The sequence below is a fragment of the Natator depressus genome, chromosome 3 (assembly GCF_965152275.1).
Source record: "Natator depressus isolate rNatDep1 chromosome 3, rNatDep2.hap1, whole genome shotgun sequence".
Classification (NCBI taxonomy): Eukaryota; Metazoa; Chordata; order Testudines; family Cheloniidae; genus Natator; species Natator depressus.
The window spans coordinates 31,654,182-31,675,866 of record NC_134236.1 but is presented as its reverse complement, the minus strand read 5'-3'; the positions used below and the strand labels follow the sequence as shown (position 1 = coordinate 31,675,866).

At 42.7% G+C, this 21,685-nt stretch overlaps 1 protein-coding gene across 1 annotated transcript; it reads left to right on the top strand.

The window, feature by feature from the left end:
- The first annotated feature begins 18,873 nt into the window (after window positions 1–18,873).
- Window positions 18,874–21,370, top strand: KCNF1 (potassium voltage-gated channel modifier subfamily F member 1). Its single transcript, XM_074946803.1, has one exon. The coding sequence runs from the start codon at window positions 19,520–19,522 to the stop codon at window positions 20,981–20,983; it is 1,464 nt and encodes a 487-aa protein (XP_074802904.1). The 5' UTR covers window positions 18,874–19,519; the 3' UTR covers window positions 20,984–21,370.
- The last annotated feature ends 315 nt before the right edge of the window (window positions 21,371–21,685 follow it).

The following is a 21,685-nucleotide window of genomic DNA, read 5'->3' as shown; positions in this document are numbered from 1 at the left end:
GACCTAGTCAATGGTAGGCACTGCATGCATCTCTCACCCTCTACCCCATGCTCATAATCATGACATCTGAGTGTCTATGGAACAAATCTTGCCTTCCAACATCATTGCAGTTGCCAAAATTCTTGACCCAGTGCAGCCAAGCTGGTTCTACCACTCAAGATGGAAGAGGATGCTGGAGTTCACACCCATTGTATGCCTCAACAAATAACTTGCTCCACTGTGACTCGGTGTGCCCCAGCATGCCGCGGGCATTGGAGGTGAGCATGAGAGCAGGACTGGTGCATCTAACACTACATAGATTCACTAGGCATGGGAGCTATAGAGCTGGAAAGGGAGGATTCTTCCCTCAGGGTATGTCTACACTGCAATTAGACACCCGCAGTTGGCCTGTGCCAGTTGATTTGCGCTCAGCAGTTCGGGCTAAGGGGCTGTTTAATTGTGGTATAGACGTACAGGTTGGGGCTGCAGCCCAAGCTCTGGACCCTTCCACCTCGCAGGATCCTAGAGCCCAGGCTACAACCTGAACATCTACACCACAATTAAACCACTCGCCCCATAGCCCAAGACCCTTAGCCCAAGTCAGCTGGCAGGGACTAACCATAGGTTTTTAACTGCAGGGTAGACATACCCTCAGTGGCCCAGCAAAGCTCCCTAGCACTCAACCCTGTTTCTTGGGCTGTGCATTGGTCTAAAAGATTTGCCACTATGTATTTCTTCTTTGAATCCAAACAAGCATTTCTGACTGGTAGGGCAGTCTTTACATGCTCCAGTCAGGAGCGGATACTGAGATCAAAGTAATTTAATTTGGAAACGAATCCCAGTTCAAATCAAAGACTCCTGAGACTGTTGCACAAGATGCCACCTTATCTCATAGTTTACTTGATTTTTTTTTTCTTTATTATAGGCTTGGTTACTCAAGATTCAACTATTCAAGATTTGGACAAACCGAGGATTTAGACAGAGTCAATATGATATTTTCTGTCTTATTATCTATACCTTTCCTAATGATTCCAAACATTCTGTTAGCTTTTTTGACTGCCACTGCACATTGAGTGGATGTTTTCGGAAAAACTATCCACAATGACTCCAAGATCTCTTTCTTGAGTGATAACAGCTAATTTAGACCCCGTCATTTTATATGTATAGTTGGGATTGTTTTCCAATGTGGATTACTTTGCATTTATCAACATTGATACACTGTTGACTCATATTTAGCTTGTGATCCACTCTGACCCCCTGATCCCTTTCCTCAGTACACCTTCCTAAGCAGTCATTTCCCATTTTGTATGTGTGCAGCTGATTGTGCCTTCCTAAATGGAGTACTTTGCATTTGTCTTTATTTAATTTCATCCTAGAATCCTAGAATATCAGGGTTGGAAGGGACCTCAGGAGGTCATCTAGTCCAACCCCCTGCTCAAAGGAGGACCGATCCCCGACTAAATTATCCCAGCCAGGGCTTTGTCAAGCCTGACCTTAAAAACTTCTAGGGAAGGAGATTCCACCACCTCCCTAGGTAACGCATTCCAGTGTTTCACCACCCTCCTAGTGAAAAAGTTTTTCCTAATATCCAACCTAAATCTCCCCCACTGCAACTTGAGACCATTACTCCTTGTTTTGTAATCTGCTACCACTGAGAACAGTCCAGAGCCATCCTCTTTGGAACCCCCTTTCAGGTAGTTGAAAGCAGCTGTCAAATCCCCCCTCATTCTTCTCTTCTGCAGACTAAACAATCCCAGTTCCCTTAGCCTCTCCTCATAAGTCATGTGTTCCAGTCCCCTAATCATTTTTGTTGCCCTCCGCTGGACTCTTTCCAATTTTTCCACATCCTTCTTGTAGTGTGGGGCCCAAAACTGGACACAGTACTCCAGATGAGGCCTCACCAATGTCGAATAGAGGGGAATGATCACGTCCCTCGATCTGCTGGCAATGCCCCTACTTATACATCCCAAAATGCCATTGGCTTTCTTGGCAACAAGGGCACACTGTTGACTCATATCCAACTTCTCGTCCACTGTAACCCCTAGGTCCTTTTCTGCAGAACTGCTGTCGAGCCATTCGGTCCCTAGTCTGTAGCAGTGCATTGGATTCTTCTGTCCTAAGTGCAGGACTCTGCACTTGTCCTTGTTGAACCTCATCAAATTTCTTTTGGTCCAATCTTCCAATTTGTCTAGGTCCCTCTGTATCCTATCCCTACCCTCCAGCGTATCTACCACTCCTCCCAGTTTAGTGTCATCTGCAAACTTGCTGAGAGTGCAATCCACACCATCCTCCAGATCATTTATGAAGATATTGAACAAAACCGGCCCCAGGACCGACCCCTCGGGCACTCCACTTGATACTGGCTGCCAACTAGACATGGAGCCATTGATCACTACCCGTTGAGCCCGACAATCTAGCCAGCTTTCTATCCACCTTATAGTCCATTCATCCAGCCCATACTTCTTTAACTTGCTGGCAAGAATACTGTGGGAGACCGTGTCAAAAGCTTTGCTAAAGTCAAGGAACAACACGTCCACCGCTTTCCCCTCATCCACAGAGCCAGTTATCTCGTCATAGAAGGCAATTAGATTAGTCAGGCATGACTTGCCCTTGGTGAATCCATGCTGACTGTTCCTGATCACTGTCCTCTCCTCTAAGTGCTTCAGAATGGATTCCTTGAGGACCTGCTCCATGATTTTTTCAGGGACTGAGGTGAGGCTGACTGGCCTGTAGTTCCCAGGATCCTCCTTCTTCCCTTTTTTAAAGATGGGCACTACATTAGCCTTTTTCCAGTCATCTGGGACCTCCCCCGATCACCATGAGTTTTCAAAGATAATGGCCAATGGCTCTGCAATCACATCCGCCAACTCCTTTAGCACTCTCGGATGCAACGCATCCGGCCCCATGGACTTGTTCTCGTCCAGCTTTTCTAAATAGTCCCGAACCACTTCTTTCTCCACAGAGGGCTGGTCCCCTTCTCCCCATGCTGTGCTGCCCAGTGCAGTAGTCTGGGAGCTGACCTTGTTCGTGAAGACAGAGGCAAAAAAAGCATTGAGTACATTAGCTTTTTCCACATCCTCTGTCACTAGGTTGCCTCCCTCATTCAGTAAGGGGCCCACACTTTCCTTGACTTTCTTCTTGTTGCTAACATACCTGAAGAAACCCTTCTTGTTACTCTTAACATCTCTTGCTAGCTGCAACTCCAGGTGTGATTTGGCCTTCCTGATTTCACTCCTGCAAGCCCGAGCAATATTTTTATACTCCTCCCTGGTCATTTGTCCAATCTTCCACTTCTTGTAAGCTTCTTTTTTGTATTTAAGAGCAGCAAGGATTTCACTGTTAAGCCAAGCTGGTTGCCTGCCATATTTACTATTCTTTCTACACATCGGGATGGTTTGTCCCTGTAACCTCAATAAGGATTCTTTAAAATACAGCCAGCTCTCCTGGACTCCTTTCCCCCTCATGTTATTCTCCCATGTTATTCTCTCCTATTTACTTCAGACCAGCGTGAGCAACCTGTGGTCTGTGGGCTGCAGGCAACCCATCAGGGTAATCCAATTGTGGGCCCTGAGACATTTTGCTGACATTGACTGTCTGCAGGCACAGCCCCCCGCAGCTCCCAGTGGCCGCAGTTCGCTGTTCCCGGCCCATGGGAGCTGCAGGAGGCAGTGGGCTGCAGGGACGTGCTGGCCACTGCTTCCCATAGCTCCCATTGGCTGGGAACGGCGAACCATGGCCACTGGGAGCTGCGGGGAGCCATGCCTGCGGACAGTCAATGTCAGCAAAATGTCTCGCAGCCCTCAGTCAGATTACCCTGATGGGCCGCGTGCAGCCCACAGGCCGCATGTTTCCTACCACTGCTTCAGACCATTTCTCCAGTTTGTCCAGATTATTTTGAATTTTAATCCTATCCTCTAAGGCACTTGCAACCCCTCCCAGCTTGGTATCTTCCACAAATTTTATAAGTGTAGTCTCTATGCCATTATCTAAATAATTGATGAAGATATTGAACAGAACTGGACCTGCAGGACCCCACTCCATATGCCACTCCATATGCCCTTCCAGCTTGACTGTGAACCGCTGATAACTACTCTCTGGCAATGGTTTTCCAACCACTTATGCACCCACCTTATAGTAGCTCCATCTAGGTCAGTGGTCTCAAACTCAAATGACCATGAGGGCCACATGAGGACTAGTGCATTGGCCCGAGGGCTGCATCACTGACACCCTACCCTTGCTGGCCCCACCCCCACTCCACCCCTTCCATGAGGCCCTGCCCCTGCCCCACCTCTTCCCACCCTTTCCCTGCCCTCATTCCAACCCCTTCCCCGAAGTCCCCACCCCAACCTCGCCCCCAGGGGTGCAGGAGGTGTGCAGAGTATGGCAGGGGGCTCAGGGCAGGGAGTTTGGATGTGGGGTGCAGGAGGGGTGAGGGGTGCAGCAGGGGGTTGGGGTGCAGGGTGCGGCAGGGGGCCCAGGGCACGGTGTTGGGGTGTGGGGTGCAGGAGGGGGTCGGGGTGCAGGGTGTGGCAGGGGGCTCTGGGCAGGGGGTTGGGGTACAGGAGGGGTGTGGGGTGTGGCAGGGGGCAGGCAGGGAGTTGGAGTGCAGGAAGGGTTCAGGGTGCAGGCTCCGGCCCGGCACCACTTAACTAGAACAGCTCACCGCCTGCCTGCCCTGGCCCCTGACCCCGCGCTGCCCTGCTCCACTCCAGGAAGCAGCCGGAACCACGTACCTGGGGGTGGGGTGGGGGCACACGGCTCCATGTGCTGCTCTTGCTGCTTCTCCAGGTACCTCCCCCGAAGCTCCCATTGGCCGCGGTTCCCCATTCCCGGCTAATGGGAGCTGCGGGGGGGCGGTGCCTGGAAGCGAGAGTAATGCACAGAGACCTCTGGCCCCCGCCCTGCCCCGGGCCGCAGAGGCATGGTTCCGGCCGCTTCAGGGAGCGGCGCGGGGCTTGCAGCGCCACAGAGTAGGCAGAGGGGTGCGCGGGGCTGGGGGCACGGGGAGCTTGGCGGGCCGCACGAAAGAACCCCCCGGGATGCGTCCCGCGTGTTTGAGACCCCTGATCTAGGTTGTATTTCCTTAGTTTGTTTATGAGAAGGTCATGTGAGACAGTATCAAAAGCCTTACTAACGTCAAGATATACCACATCTACTGCTTCCCCCAATCCACAAAGCTTGTTACCCTCTCAAGGAAACTATTAGCATAGGCAGTGTGTGACTCTTTCATTTGGGGAGCACTGGAAGCTCCCTAGGAGTGTGGGGGGGGCACCAGCACCCGGATAGTGGCTCTGCCTGAGACCCCGCCCCCGCTTGGCCTCTCCCCCTCCAGTCCCTACCGACACTCTGCCTCTTCTTGCCCCTACTCTGCCTCGCCCTCCAATACCTCCCTGCTCGCAACTTGCTCCTCTCTGCCTTCTCCCGTCTGTTGCTCACCCTTAAGGAAGGAAAAAAGTGATGGCTCAGCTCTGGGACGACTCCTCCTGCTGTGCTGATGCCGGAGCAACTCAGCCAAGGGGCTGCTCCCGGGAGCTGGGGTGTTAGGCACAGGCCTGTTGTGCCTCTGCTTTAATATATTCCAGTGTGTATGTATAATGCCTAACACAATCAGGCCTCAATCTCAGTTGGAGCCTCTCGTTGCTATTTTCCTATAAATAATTCCATTAATAGTAAGGGGGGAAAAGTGGCAAGCATAAGAAAATGAGAGATGGGAAGAGAGCAGGAAATGAAGAGAGGAAACAGGAAGAACACAGGAGAGCTAGGCAGCTACCTCGAAACAGGTGAACGGGCACATTCATTTGGATCCCTGATAAGTAATGGGTTCAGTCATGGTCATTCCCCCATTTATTGACTGCACAGAGACATGCAATCAAACAGGATTTTGTTCACATGTATGGGGAAAAGACTATTCTTCAGACAATATCCATACTGGCATGTGCATAAGGGCACTGGTGTACAAACCATCTGTATTTGTTGATTGTTATTCAGTATTTGCCATTTGTTGTTCGTTACTTTCCTATTTCCAAAATTTCAATTATCCAATCAGGGAAATGGAGCCTCAGTAGACGTTAGGGCCTCTGGACACTATTATAATACAAATAAATAATAATAATAATAAAGATAATGAATATATTTGAAGAACACCAGGATCAGTTTACAAGCAATTTGGGACCAGAAAAAGGACTAAATCCATCAAAGCCTTCATGCAATTCTTTTAGTGTATACATTTTGTTGAGAAACAGTTTTTATAGTGAGTTTACAGTAAACAGGTATTAAAAATGCCACTCAGTTACTTGAGGCATTCTTGCAGTAGAGATAAATTAGCTTCACGTTGCCTGCTTCACCTGCATATGGTTAAGCTTTGCTGTTATAATCTGTAAAATGTTTAATTGATTTATTAAAATGTTGTTGATTTGGAAGTTTTTGCTGTGGTTGAAATCTGCTAACTATCATCAATTAATGTGATACATTATTCCTAAAGACTAATTTCAACATGATTTTTACTAATCAGACACATCTCAATTAAAGAACAAAATGCTTCCATGTCTGTGTTCTCAGAGCAGCAACTAATACCATACCTTAAACGTTAAAAGAAGAGCTGGACAGAAAATGTCTCTTTTTTTGCTTTGTCAAAATATTGAATTTTGTCAAAAAATAAAAATCAGGGTCAATGTTTTCACAGACTTTTCCCCCCAAAATGCTTGTCCCATTATTAAATCAGCTCTCGCTCAGAAGAGAGTTTTTTGGGGATTGATATCCGCACAGCTCAAGGATTGAATACTCATGGAGACTGGATGACACACTCACTACTAGAGAAGATGCTTCAGGTGCCAGTGCTTAACCTGACCTGTGGTTTATATAGAGGACTTCAGTTTCCAGGCTTTCAAATCCAGAAACTCTCACAAACAGTAAATTCATGCCCCACATACCTTAAAATAGACTCCCAGTGAATGAGGTGTCTCAGTGAATCTCCACATGCCAGGCTTAGCATTTTATCATTTGCATGTTTTGACTCTATAATATGAATATTAGAACTCTGCTTAGAAGTTTAGTTTGGTCAGAAAAACCAATCAATTTTCTCAGGGTTACATCTACAAAATAGACTGGCAGAATATACATTATTTTCATCACTGAATTACAGACTTTCAAGTTCTGAGTCTATGCACGGAAACTAGATTGTTTTTGCTATATTTTGATTAAAGCAGAATGCACTTTCATTACATCCCTGGGGTTTAAGGTTTTAATAAAGATGTTCTTTTGTTTAGAAATATGCCCATATGGAGAACAAATGATGAGGATTCAGGCATAATAAGGAAAAGGTCAGTTTTTACCGAGAAAACAAATGGACTAGATCATAACAAATTTTGTGAGAAATGGATTTTGGTTGCTGTTTGGCTTGCTGTAGATTTTTTTCCCCTGGCCATGAGCTGTGTGTAGAGAAGGCATCATTAACTCTTTCAAACCTAATCTGTCATTTCAAATTTCTGATGAAAGACCTGGCAGGGAGCTATTAAGAGTCTTGTAAGGGTTAGAATTAAAGTTGGCTGAACAATTTTCAACCAAACAGATTTCTGTTGGAAAATCGAGTTTGTCAAAATCAAAATGTTTTGTGGGAATGTGTTAATTTCAATAACATTTTCAATGGTAAAAAGTGAAACAATCATTTAAATAACGTTAAAAGGTTTAATTTCAATGAGATAAAATGTTTTGGTTTGACTTTGTCATTCAATTTTGTTTTGATTTTTATATATATTAATTACAGTATATTCAGTATTATTTAATATTTTATAGAGTAATTATAAAATTTTGACATATTAAATGAAATGTTTTTTATCTTATCAAAATGAAACACTTTGATGGTCCTCAACTGAAATTTTTTCAGAATGGTCTTTTTGTGGGAAATGCTGGCTTGTCATTCTGATTTGGAATTAAAAGAATTTTTCAAAAAAGTCATAACAGAACAGAAATTTCATTTTCCAACCAGCTGTAGTTAGAACTAATTATCACATTTTTTTTCTGTTAAGCAAAAAAATGAATTCAAGAGATTAATGGTGAACAACCAGCAAATGTTTGATGTGATATTGCCACAAATTCTGGGTGGCTCATTAACGGAAATCTCAAATGGACTATGAAACTGTTGAGCATTGTACTACCTAGCCTGCCATGTGCCAAGACTTTCTAAGTCTATATAAACTGTAAAACATGTAGGGCATAACTCTGCCTTTAGCTACACTGATCTAAAACTAGTGTGAGAGGAGAATCCAGACCCATAATGTTTAATTACTTAGCATATTGATGATGTTCATATTTAATATATTTAATTCTGTTGTCACTTTTAAATTAAAATGTATTTAAATTAAATTAAAATTAAAATGACAAAATTCACATGTTGAGCCACTGCTGACTGCTTTTGAAAACATGACCCTTCACCTACAAAGCACCCACAAAAATTGACTAATCCCGACACTACCTAGATGTGTAAGAGTGGATGATGTATTCTTGACATATGTTTATTGGGTTTTTGGTGAACAACAATTGACAACAAATACATAAAGCTACTGACAGTCTGACAGTTTTACTTACTGTAAATTGAATTAAAACTGGAAACAGTTGTTGCGAACAAATTGAGTTTTGAGCTATTTTTAATAGACGATAGCAGTATTTAGCCTGGCTTGGTTTGATACTTCATAGATTTCAAGGCCAGAAGGGAGCACTGTGATCAACTAGTCTGACCTTCTGCGTAAGGCAGGCCCATAGAATTTCCCCCAGTCATTCCTCCAGTGGACTGAATTATTTGATATAAATGAACATTATAAACCCCAATAACTTGTAGTTGAATTAGAGCATATATTTTTGGATATCAGGATCCAGTTTCAAGTTAGTTGCTTCTCTAGAGGCAATGTTTTTTGTGTTGCCTTGTAGGGCAGCTGACAAGCACACAACAGACTGAATAAAGGAAAAATTGGGTCAGAACATTGGGGAGACCCTCTCCCTTAAAGGGCCATATGATCGTTAATATCCATTCCAGAACAGGCAGAACCCCAGTTTTGAAGTCACCTACAATGCTGCAAATGATTGGTGAATTTGTAACTGATCTTAAATTAACCTTTGTCATCATCAGCATTTGTGATGAAGCTTGAAAACATGGATAAAGTTCCCATTTCTCATTCTGACAGAATACTTGAAAATGGCATAGAATAGTAATAAATAAGAGTCTTAGCAACAATGTATTCCATTCATCATAGAATTTCCCTTAATTTTCTTAGCCCTGTTTGGATGAATAGGATACCATGGATTCTATAATCTGTTCTTTGAAGACACCATCACAACACATACGAGTCTTTACTGTACATATGGTATTACTGACACAGACTTATGACTCTACTGTGAGCAAAGCAAATTAGTATGAAAAATGTCAATATAATGTTTAATTAAACAGCACATTGTAATGAGTCATTAAATTTAGTAAAATAAAATGAAAACTTAACTGAGCAGAACCGATTATACTATAACACAGAATGGATTGAAAGTTTGATTTCCCCAATGTCTAGACAAATTACTCGATACCCATAGGTTGGTTTTAGAGCTAGTCAAAGGATGTAAAAACCCATATGCCAGCAGTCTGCCATGGCTATTCATGGGTTGGTGCAGCTTGTACATCACCCCTTGCTCAGTAATGTCTCTAAAATCAGAATTTAGCTCTTTGGGTAGGTCTGCCAAATTAAAGACTGGGTATTTAATTAAAGAAGGGGTCTTCTGCAGCGAAGACTGGGTTTTGATTTGACCTGTTTGTACCTCTTTATTGGTTGCTATTCGAGAACATGTTTTGTTCACATGAATGTTCATGTAAAGTGAATTTTAAGCCTGGGGTGAGAAGATAAATAAGTGACTTGCCCAATGTCAGACAGCAAGTCAAGAGTAGAATCCAAGAGTTTTGTCACCAAGTACACTACTCTAGCTACTAGAGAGTACTTCTTGACCGTAAGTTCTTATTTAACCACAATACTTATAGGGCTAGAGCCTCATCAGAGCTCCAATAAAGTCAATAAGATTATGCTAATTTACAACAGCTGGGGATCTGGTACTAGCATTTTTCTATTAAAAATGACAGTTTGAAGTGTATAGTGAAATATACACAGTGGTCACACTTCAGAAGTTTTTTCCATTTTGTGAGACTATATTAGTATGAGAGATATTTCCCATACTCAAAAATGAGAAATACCACTGGAACCAGCAATCTCTCAAAATGGAGCATGGCCGTCCCTCCCCGTCACTCTCTGAGGGAGGCCACACTTCTGTGCTGTCACATACCTATACAGGTGAGCTAAAAAGGGGGGAATTAGCTGCATCTAGTCCTCCAGCCAGGCAGAGCACTACAGCAATCTATGATCCCTGGGCCCTTGGTCAGGGCAGGGCAGCAAACGGTAGGCTCTGGCCTGCAATCAAGGTGGAATGGCTAGGCAGTCTATGAGTCCCAGGTAAGGGTGAGCACCAACAAAGTCTACAGGCTCAGGTAAAGTGAGCACCTGCAGAGTCTGGGGGCTCTGGTAAGGGTGAGCATCAGCAGAGTCTAGCATCCTTGCTCAGCAGACAGTAGACCAACACAGGCCTCCTGGATTAATATGGGGAGGCTACTACCCCAGGGGTAGGGTGGAAAGGGTCAGGGGGACACGGGCCCACCGGACTCCACCACAGCACAGGGCCCTAACAGTGGCAGAGTGGTCCACCACTGAGTCAGCAGGGATCCGCATACAACACGCTGACCTAGAATCATGGCCCGCACTTAACCAAACAGTCATCTAGTTCCCCTGGGCTACTTCCTACATCCCCAGGGTTTGGTACCTCTATAACATGGGGGGTCCTCTGTCTTCTCAGGGAGCTCTGGCCACTCCTCAGACAGCAACCCCAGCAACTCCTCAGTGTTTCGGTCAGCCAGCAGCCTGGAGAGATCTGGTTAGTCCTCAGCATGGCAGGGTTCCTCTGCAGGTTCCAGAAGCATGTGGGATGCATCTGTCTTCCTTGGCGGCTCCAGCTCAACTGAGCTGCAGGGCCCACTTTTTGTAGTTCCGCTTCCTGTCCCACCCTTCCGCTTCTGGCAGGATAGACATGGCTCTCCTGGTTCTGCCCACCAGGGGGCATTTTGTGATCCCTCCCTGTCACTCTCTGTGGGAGGCCACACCTCCTCGCTACAGTATAAACTTATAAAGCAACTTTGTGTGTATATTCACACACACATATGAATGTACATGTACAGTAGGTGTGTAATATTATAGCAGGAGCTGGTAGCTCTGCTTATTACTAGTGCTGCCTGACACTTCCCACAATAAGATCCTGTTTTCAGTTGCTTACAACTATGCTAAATTTTAACCATTTGCACTGAAATTTTCTGTGCTGGGTGCCTACCTCAGGCTGTATTCCTCTGGAAAATTTCAGCCAAAATGGTTTAGACAGTCTGAGAACACGGCTAGAGAAAAATACATTGTTTGCCCATAGTAAAAAAATTGAAAAGTTCTAGCAGCTTGTCGTAGCAAAGACTTGACATTTGGCAGGGGAGTGGCATTTGTGTCTGAGATGTGCTTATTTCCACCCCAGTGAAAATCCATCCAAATCTGGTCAGGTTTTAAGATGTTGAAAAATATATGCTCAGTAGAGGCTTTGGAGATTTTAGCTGCTAAAATTGAAGATTCCATCCTCACTGAGCATGCTCAAGCTTCCCACAGCTCCTAGGGATGACCAGGCTGTACATGTGCCATGCCCACAAAGCAACTGAACATGCTCCAACCCCTCACACCACCTGTCTGAGGCAGGACTGTGCATGCACCATCCCCACAGGATGTGTATGTGAGACTGGAACTTGAACAGCAAGTCTGGAGGAGGAGAGTAGGACTGGCTGAGTAAGGAGACGGGGAGGAAACTCTTGAGGAGTGATGACTGGGACAGGGTCGACAAGGAGACTGGGACTGGCATAAGGAGCTGGGGTGAGGAAGAGACAGGAAAGGGACAGTTTGGAGGGGATGGGACAGAAGACTCTGTGCTCTCTACAGTACATTCCCCTCCAGAGCCTGGGATGGACCCCAAGATTCCTGAGACTCACTATTCCTCTGCTGTCAGCAAATACCTGTGAAACCCACTGGGAAAGTATGTATCTCAAGCCCCTTTAGTGCTCAACCACATAGCAACAGTAGGTTGTCATCCTCTATCACAGGAGTTCTCAAAATTGTCCCTCCCCATAGTTTACTAAGGCAACACAAAGAACTAAAATCCTATACTTTGCAAGGATACAAATAATAAAATAGAAGGGTTTTGATCAATGTAGCTATAAGAGAATGAGTGTCAAAAGACTAATTTTATTTCATAAAGCACCTTTTGTGTTATCTCACAGTTCCATTGAAAGAGTACAAATGGCAGCAGTTAAAATAAAACTGCACAAACATTTTAGGAAATCATAACACCAAACAATTCTAGATTACATCACTATCCATCAGTCCTACCTTATCAGTGGGAGACACAAGCTGTGATACAGTCTTTAATTATACCATCACATAGTATTTTTTCCGAAGCCCCTCTGCCTCATTCAATGAAGAGGCACCATTTAATCTAACATTTCTTAACATCAGAATGGCTTGACACTGCAACCTTAATAATATTCTGTTAACATAGTTGTTTATGTGAAATACGTATAATCCAAAGTGGGATATAAAACCCTTCTGATGTTGGCATTGTAGAACATTATGCAGACTCCTTCAACTACTTCCTCAACACCCACTGCTCCTATGTAGCATTTAAAAAAAAGCAAAACCCTACCATTTCTAGATTCTTACATCATCTCCAACTTACAGTGCCACACATCTGATTTGTGTCTAACGTGTTATGCATATGTTTGCATTGGATTGTTAGCTTTTGGGGTGGAGACCATGTCTGCAAGCATGTATTTTTGTTGCTTTGAGTGGTCATCTAAGACAGATTTAATTTTATTGCCAAATAGGCTCATTAATGGCAAATGTGAAACAGGCCCATTAAAACCTACAGCAAGTTATCACAAAACTTCTAGTAAGGAATAAATGAAAAGACCTCAAGAGAGGAGTACCTATATTAAATAAATTGAGTAGGAATAAATAATTCAACTTCTGAAACTGAAATTACGCTAAAATGACTAATAGAGAATATCTGTGGGGAAAATGAATGGCATTGCATACACATGTGGGCAGCAAATCCAACAGAAAAGTTATTGTGCCTGGGCACTGAAAATATAAAAGAAGTTTAGAAAGAACGTGTTTGAAGTGAGGAATTATTCAGGAGAAATCTGCAATGTATTGGAGACACAGGAGGAAAGCAGAAATATGAAGATGGATTTGGTATTTGTTTGATTTTTCTTCAGATATCCATCATATCTCATTCATTTACCATGGATATTTTCTCTTCCATGAATCTGAAGAAAGCCTTTCTTTTTAAAAAATGCTGTACAGTATCTTTTCCCACTTGACTGGGTATTCAATAGTTGCTTTCTTTTCTCATAGACAATGAGGTGCAAGAATCAGTTTACAGTAGAAGTGCAAGCTAGGGCCATTTTGGACATACTTCACAAATACTAAATGATAAAACTATTTAATACAACTGTGTGCTGAAATCTATACATTGTTTATTGAACTAATAACATATAAATGGGGAAGGACCATTCTCCATTTCTTTTTTTTCCTGTATCAATTCCATTCCCAACACTCCACCATTTGAGAACAGAAACACGGCCAAGTCAAGCCAACAGAGATTGAATTCTGTATACCTAATAAATGCCACAAACTACTTATGAATAAGCTACAGAGCAAGGATTATTCACCAAAAGTATTGCAGTGGAGAGATAAGCAGTCTTCATCTAATGGTTGGGAAAAGAATTGAAATTAGTGGAATAAATTATTTGCTGCAAGTTATTCACTGATCTCTTATAATACTGTTCTATACTACATCTGGTAAAATATATTTATCTAGGAAGCCCATCTGTATAAGTCTATAAGAGTAAGGGACTCAATGCTCCACTGTCTGACATCTTCTGGTGTCATTTACTTCTGTGCAGTTTTGGGCCCCACACTACAAGAAGGATGTGGAAAAATTGGAAAGTGTCCAGCGGAGGGCAACAAAAATGATTAGGGGACTGGAACACATGACTTATGAGGAGAGGCTAAGGGAACTGGGATTGTTAAGTCTGAAGAAGAGAAGTGTGAGGGGGGATTTGATAGCTGCTTTCAACTACCTGAAAGGGGTTCCAAAGAGGATGGATCTAAACTGTTCTCAGTGGTAGCAGATGACAGAACAAGGAGTAATGGTCTCAAGTTGCAGTGGGGGGGGGGGGGTTAGGTTGGATATTAGGAAAAACTTTTTCACTAGGAGGGTGGTGAAACACCGGAATGCGTTACCTAGGGAGGTGGTGGAATCTCCTTCCTTAGATATTTCTAAGGTCAGGCTTGACAAAGCCCTGGCTGGGATCATTTAGTTGGGGATTGGTCCTGCTTTGAGCAGGGGGTTGACTAGATGACCTCCTGAGGTCCCTTCCAACCCTGATATTCTATGATTCTATGAAAGTTGGTGTAAAACATCACCAGATCAGAATATTATCATTTTACACTCATTTGGCAAGCTGTAAATAACTATATGAGGTGTAAGACATGGGAGAATAATGCACAAGGAATGTTATGAATCAAGTTTAAACAAATTTGTTGTATAAACTGATTAGGTACTTCAAAAGTACTTCAACTCCCTCCCTCTCTCTCCCCTTGAAGAAGTGTGCTGACCTTTTGAATTTATCCTTTCAAATTAATAGATTTTCCCTTCCAAATTGAGCATATGTGGTAAACCTGTGTGACTATTTTGTTTGTGATCCATAAAATTAAAAGAAAAAAGAACAAGCTGTGATAGAGACAAGGGTGCCAAAGGAAGCTGCTACTTCCTGCCTTAACCATAGTGGACCATAGCTAGATTTGCTATTGCTACCTAAAGAAAGGCGAAGGGGTTGCTGTAATGAATTAGTAATCACCGTGTTTTTGAGCAAAGACATCAGGGTTGTTAACCAAACATATTGTTTTATTTGTAGGCAGCCTGCATTCCCTTTTAAATTTAATTTCTCAGGTCTCAGCTTTTCGTTGTGGGAGCTGAAGGACATTTGTTCCATAAACCATTTTACTGCCATTGTAGTCTGTATCTTTACATTTACTACACATAAATCTGGCTGCACAATTCATTTTATTAAGCAATGAGGCTCTGATCCAGTGAAACAATTTAGCAGGTCTTTTATTCATTATTTTGTGTACTGCAGCACCCATAGATCCTTCCCAGGCCTTCAAAGTATCATCCCTGCCCTAAGGAGCTTGCAAGTCTAAGGACAGTGCAAACACGATAAGAGAGAGAAATGACATATTACAGTGCATTTGCACTAGGTGATACCCTCATACACATAGCAGCTGCTAACCTGATCACCAAGTGATAAGAGGCAGGACTAAGTATCATCTACACCATCCCTGATAGGTATTTTTCTAACATTTTCTTAAAAACTTCCAATGATGGAGATTCCACAACCTCCCTGGGTAATTTGTTTCAGTGCTATTGCAGAAAATAATCCAGGGGTTACAGTGGATCACAAGCTAAATGAGAGTCACCAGTGTAATGCTTTTGCAAAAAAACCCAAACATCATTCTGGAATGTATTAGCAGGAGTGTTGTAAACAAGACATGAGAAGTAATTCTGCCACTCTGCTCAGCACTGATAAGGCCTCAATTGGAGTATTGTGTCCAGTTCTGGGCACCACACTATGGGAAAGATGTGGACAAATTGGAGAAAGTCCAGACGAGAGCAATAAAACAGATTAAAGATCTAGAAAACATCGGTCTAATAAAAGATATTACCTTATCCACCTTGTCTCTCTAGTATCCTGGGACCAACACAGCTACAATAACACTGCATACAACAGGGGCCACGATAACAGTCTTCAAAAGGTTGTTATAAAAAGGAGGGTGATAAATTGTTCTCCTTAACCACTGAGGACAGGACAAGAAGTAATGGCTTAAATTTCAGCAAGGGAGATTTAGGTTAGACATTAGGAAAACTTATCCAATTTCATCCTATTTCTTTCATTTTGAATTCTAAACCTGTCCTCCAGAGCACTTGCAACCTCCCACAGCTTGGTATTGTCCACAAACTTAATATGTGTACTCTCTATGCCATTAGCCAAATCATTTATGAAGATACTGAATAGAATTGGATCCAGGACAGATCCCTGCAGGACCCCACTCAATATGCCCTTCCAGCTTGATTGTGAACCGTTAATAACTACTCTCTGAGTACAGTTATCCACCTATCTTATAGTAGGTGTGTCTAGCCTATATTTTTCTAGTTCGCTCATGAGAAGGTGATGAGAGACACTATCAAAAGCCTTACTAACGTAGAGATATATCACGTCTACTGCTTCCCCCAGTCCTGTCAAAGAAGGATATTAGATTGGTTTGACATGATTTGCTCTTGACAAATCCATGCTGACTGTTACTTGTCACCTTATTATCTTATAGGAGCTAACAAATTGATTGTTTTGACTATTTGCTCCATTATCTTTCCAGATACTGAAATTAAGCTGACTGGTCTGTAATTCCCTGCTTTGCCCTTTCCCCCCTTTTTATAGATAGGTGCAATATTTTCCCTTTTCCAGGCCAGTCTGCCATCCTCCATGAGTTCTCAAAAATAATCACTAATGGCTCAGATATCTCCTCAGCCGGTTCCTTAAGAATTCCACGATGTATTTCATCTGGCCCTGCCAACATGAAGCCATCTAACTTGTTTAAGTAATTCTTAACTTGTTCTTTTCCTATTTTAGCCTCAGATCCTACCTGATTTACACTGATGTTCACTATGTTAGTTGTCCAAACACTGCTAACTTTTTTGATAAAAACTGAAACAAAGAAGGCATTTAACACTTCGGCCATAGCTGCATTTTCTGTTATTGTCTTTCACTCCCCATTTAGTAATGGGCCTCTCTGTCCTTGGTTGTCTTCTTGCTCCTGTAACCCTTCTGCCAGGTGGGGTCAGCAGCAACCAGGGCCGGGTTCAATATCTAGGGGTCCCTTTTCAACAATACAATACAGAACTGGCTCGAGCCCCCACCCAGTAACCTGGGAAAATTACACACCACCCTGGGTGCCTCTGAGATGCAATACTTCCCCACTCACAAGCACAGAGTCTGAGTGTAGAAAAGAAACTTTTAATGAAAAGAGGGAAGTCTCCTGACATTAATTAGGGAAAGTGCCATAAGCAGGATTCATAATCATAAAACTGTAAGCAGGACACCCACCCCAGCGTGCGTGGGGCAGTGCCTTCCATCTCATGTTCTTGAGTTCTACAACCAAAAGTTCCTTTTCTGTGCTCCTCTCTGCTCCTTCACCATACCTCACTCACAGTGGTTGTCCTTGGTCAGTGAGGACCCAAGATACAGAGGTGCATCTCTGTGAGTTCACCTCCCACCTGGGGGAAAAAGGCACCTTGCTTGCTTTGCCATCTGAGCACTTGTTCTGACTGGCCACCGCACCAGCCGCTGTTCCTTGTCATCTGGCCGCCCCGCCAGCCGCGGTTCCTCTCCACTACCCATCCCCCCAGCTGCAGTTCCTCGCTGTCTGGCCAGCTGCTCATTCGCCAACCGACTGTCAGTCACCTTCTGCTGCAACCTGCCTCTCTGCTGTGACCTCTGCACATCGGTCTCTCAGTAATTTTCAGCTCTTTGCAGGCTAGGCAGAAACACTGCCCCACCACAAGTGATTTCAGCTCTCATTTTACACTTTACCATAACAAAAGGCTCCTAATGAAGCCTATTTAGCTCTATCTTTGAACAGTGGGGAGGAAGAGGTTAAACCAGATTGAGGCCCCTTAGGGAGAGTCCACACCTCCTGGCTGGGCCACTTGTACCCATCCCTCTTACTTTCACAGGGGTCTGGCATTCTTGAAGTCCACCATCTTTATTCTGCTGTTTGCCCTCCTATACTTCCTTTGAATCATGAACTCTGTCATTTCATGATCACTTTCACCCAAGCTGCCTTCCACCTTCAAATTCTCAACCAATTCCTCCATGTTTATCAGAATCAAATCTAGAATAGCCTCTCCTCTAATCACTTTCTTTTTGTAATAAAAAGTTGTCTCCAGTGCATTCCAAGAACTTGCTGGATAATCTGTGCCCTGCTGTGTTATTTTCCCAGCAGATGTCTAGGTAGTTGAGGTTCCCTCATCATCACCAAGACCAGTGTTTTCAATGATTTGGTTAGTGTAAAAAAAGCCTCACCCACCTCTTCTTCCTACTATGACATCATCTTTGATTTTTACCCCTTTTATCCTTACCCAGAGACTTTCACCAGGTCTGCCTCCCACTTCTGTCTCAACCTCAGGGCAAGTGTATACATCTTTGATATAAAAGTTCTACAAAAAGCATGAATTTTATGATCCATGTTCTGCTCTTAGTTACACTTGCAAAAATCTACAGTGACTCAGTTTCCAGAGATGGAATTATTCTGGACTTGCAGTAGTGTATCTGAGAGAAGAATGTAGGACCCTGTATGGTGTATTTATTTAAAAATGCAAAATATATTTTTGCTACTCCTTACCAGCTGAAGAAAATGAGCCTGATTTGTCTTCTCTAGAGCTGTATTGCAGCTCTTAATTGCATTATATATGATTATGTTTTGCAATTCATTTTAAACACTGATATTTTTAAAGTGTTCAAAATGCATCGGGTTATAAAGAAAATTGCATTATAGCTTGACATACACCAAAACAGTTAAATTGCTTTTCTGTACAGATTGTGCTTTGCTGAGTTTCACCAGAAGAGGGTATAGTTTGGAAGGAACCTGACGCCAGCCTGGAATTCCTATTGTGTTTAGAAACAGCAAAAGAAAAACAAGCACAAGTTTCTCCTCCGCACACTTCCTATCACTGTGTGAAGGAGTCAACACATAAACTCCAGACCTTAAAGTAAAAGTAAACATAGCAGCTTTCCTTGAGACCTTGGAGCGGAAGGCAAAAACTGCACCAGCTTTCTGTGGGCTCATCCTGCTGATTGTCTGTCTTTCCGAATTATCAATTATTTCACTTTTCATTAATCAGAACAAGGGATTTTTTGAAATGATGGGACTGCCAGCCTGTGAATAAATATCACTTCAGAGGAAGAGAAAGAATGGACCCTGAAAAGAATCTCAAGCACTGAAGTAGAGGGTGAGTTTTGTTCAGTGGTTTCTTCTCTTTCATATCTGCTGGTGGAGTTGATTTCTTTCTAACATCCCTGCTTCCACGCACAACAGCCTGATGACTTGTCTTTTCACTGCAGCTTGTTGCATACCTTGCAAGGTTTTACTGACTGCAGGTTTATTTCTGTAACCTTTACTAGCATTACTCAAAGTCATCTCAGTAAGATTTGTAGTATACATTACCTGATTCTGATTTGTTTTCACAAAGAAGCTACAAACAGCAAAGATTTGGAAGAAAACTAAGAATTGATATATATAAAAAAATCAATAACATTAAAATGGAAGGTGAATCTAGATTTCCAGATGTGGACAGTAATGGATCAGAAAAAAATGAAGATATAGAGATTATAGTCAATGTTGGTGGGATGAGGCAGGTGCTATATGGAGAAAATCTGAACCAATATCCAGCAACAAGATTAGCACAGTTGATCAACTGTTTATCAGGGGGATATGATACTATTTTCTCTCTTTGTGACGACTATGATCCTGGGAAAAGAGAATTTTATTTTGACAGAGATCCAGATGCTTTCAAATGCATTATTGATATATATTACTTTGGAGAAATTCACATGAAGAAAGGAATATGCCCTATATGTTTCAAGAATGAAATGGAATTTTGGAAAGTAGACCTGAAATTCTTGGATGACTGCTGCAAAACTCATCTGAGTGAAAAAAAGGAGGAACTGGAAGAAATAGCCCGAAGGGTGCAATTGATTCTGGATGATTTGGGAATGGATGCCTCTGAAAATCACTGGAAGAGATGCCAGAAATATATTTGGAAATTAATGGAGAAACCAGAATCATCCTATCCAGCTAGAGTAATCGCAGTGTTGTCCTTCTTATTTATTTTGATCTCATCTGTAGTAATGTGCATGGGGACCATCCCAGAGCTCCAGATAGTAGACTCTGAGGGAAATCATGTGGAACACCCAACACTGGACAACATTGAGACAGCGTGTATAGGCTGGTTTACCTTGGAGTATGTGCTTAGACTTATTTCTTCTCCTAATAAACTGCACTTTGTGATTTCTTTCATGAACATCATTGATGTTTTTGCAATACTTCCCTTCTATGTCAGCTTGCTTTTGACCCACTTGGGTGCCGGAATGATGGAGTTAACCAATGTTCAACAGGCTGTTCAAGCACTTCGGATCATGAGGATTGCTAGAATTTTCAAACTCGCACGCCACTCCACAGGGCTACAGACTTTAACCTATGCTCTTAAAAGAAGCTTTAAGGAGCTAGGACTGCTTCTTATGTACTTGGCTGTTGGAATCTTTGTGTTTTCTGCCCTTGGTTACACCATGGAGCAAAGTCACCCTGAAACCTTATTTAAAAGCATCCCTCAGTCATTTTGGTGGGCAATTATAACCATGACCACAGTTGGATACGGGGACATATATCCTAAGACAACACTGGGGAAACTGAATGCTGCCACCAGTTTCCTTTGTGGGGTGATAGCTATAGCACTTCCCATCCACCCCATCATAAACAACTTTGTCAGATACTATAACAAGCAGAGAGTTTTAGAAACAGCTGCCAAGCATGAACTGGAGCTGATGGAGCTATACTCAGGTGAGGGGAAAGTTGGAGGCTCCAAGAATGAACTAGAGGATCTTATGGGGGAAGGCAAGGAGCCTCCTTCATGGAGCAGACAGCTAAAGGTTTCCCACAGTGACACCTTCATTCATTTCCTATCAGATGAGAAACATTACAGGACCAGGCTTCAAAGCTGCAAATAAACTAAGTGACTGTCACTGTTCAGCTATAGAATGGGACAAATTGATAGTCTTCTACAGAAAAGATTAAAGGGACCTGTCAGTGTTGAGAGTGAGCACTGCCTTTCCTTTCCAAACATGCATACAAATTAACCCCCATTGCAGCTTCATCAGAGGTTGGTAAGACTTTGTTTTTATTACCTGACATATAATATTAGGATGCAATTGAGATGTGGCTGATTATAATTAATACATCCTGACAAAATCAATTTGTAACCATTTCAGAGATTGAAAACAGCTTCTTGATCAATAATATGTACAATTACTTGGATGTTACCCTTTATAAAAATCAAAATTATGTATGTGTAATAATAAAGAATAACAATACCACAGAGAACTTGTGCTTCAGGCTTTGTTCGGGGTTTTTATAGTTAGGAAATCATTTTAAAAAAAATTAAATCAAACTGTCACTCATAGGTGCTGCAAATAGGGGTGCTGAGGGTATGGAGCACCCCCTGGCTTGAAGTGATTTCCATCATATACAGGGTTTACAGTTTGGTTCAATGGCTCTCTGCACCCCCACAATACAAATTGTTTCAGACACCCTTGCTGTCACTCCTAAAGTATTAAGGTGTCCAGTAAAATGTAACAAGTAACAAGCGGTATTTTTATCCGAGTGCTAACTAAAAATATGATCACACACTGTGGTTGTGTGAGCCAGTCAAA

Coding starts and splice junctions, on each gene's coding strand:
- KCNF1 (XM_074946803.1), top strand. CDS start 19,520: ATGGAAGGTGAATCTAGATTTCCAGATGTGGACAGTAATGGATCAGAA.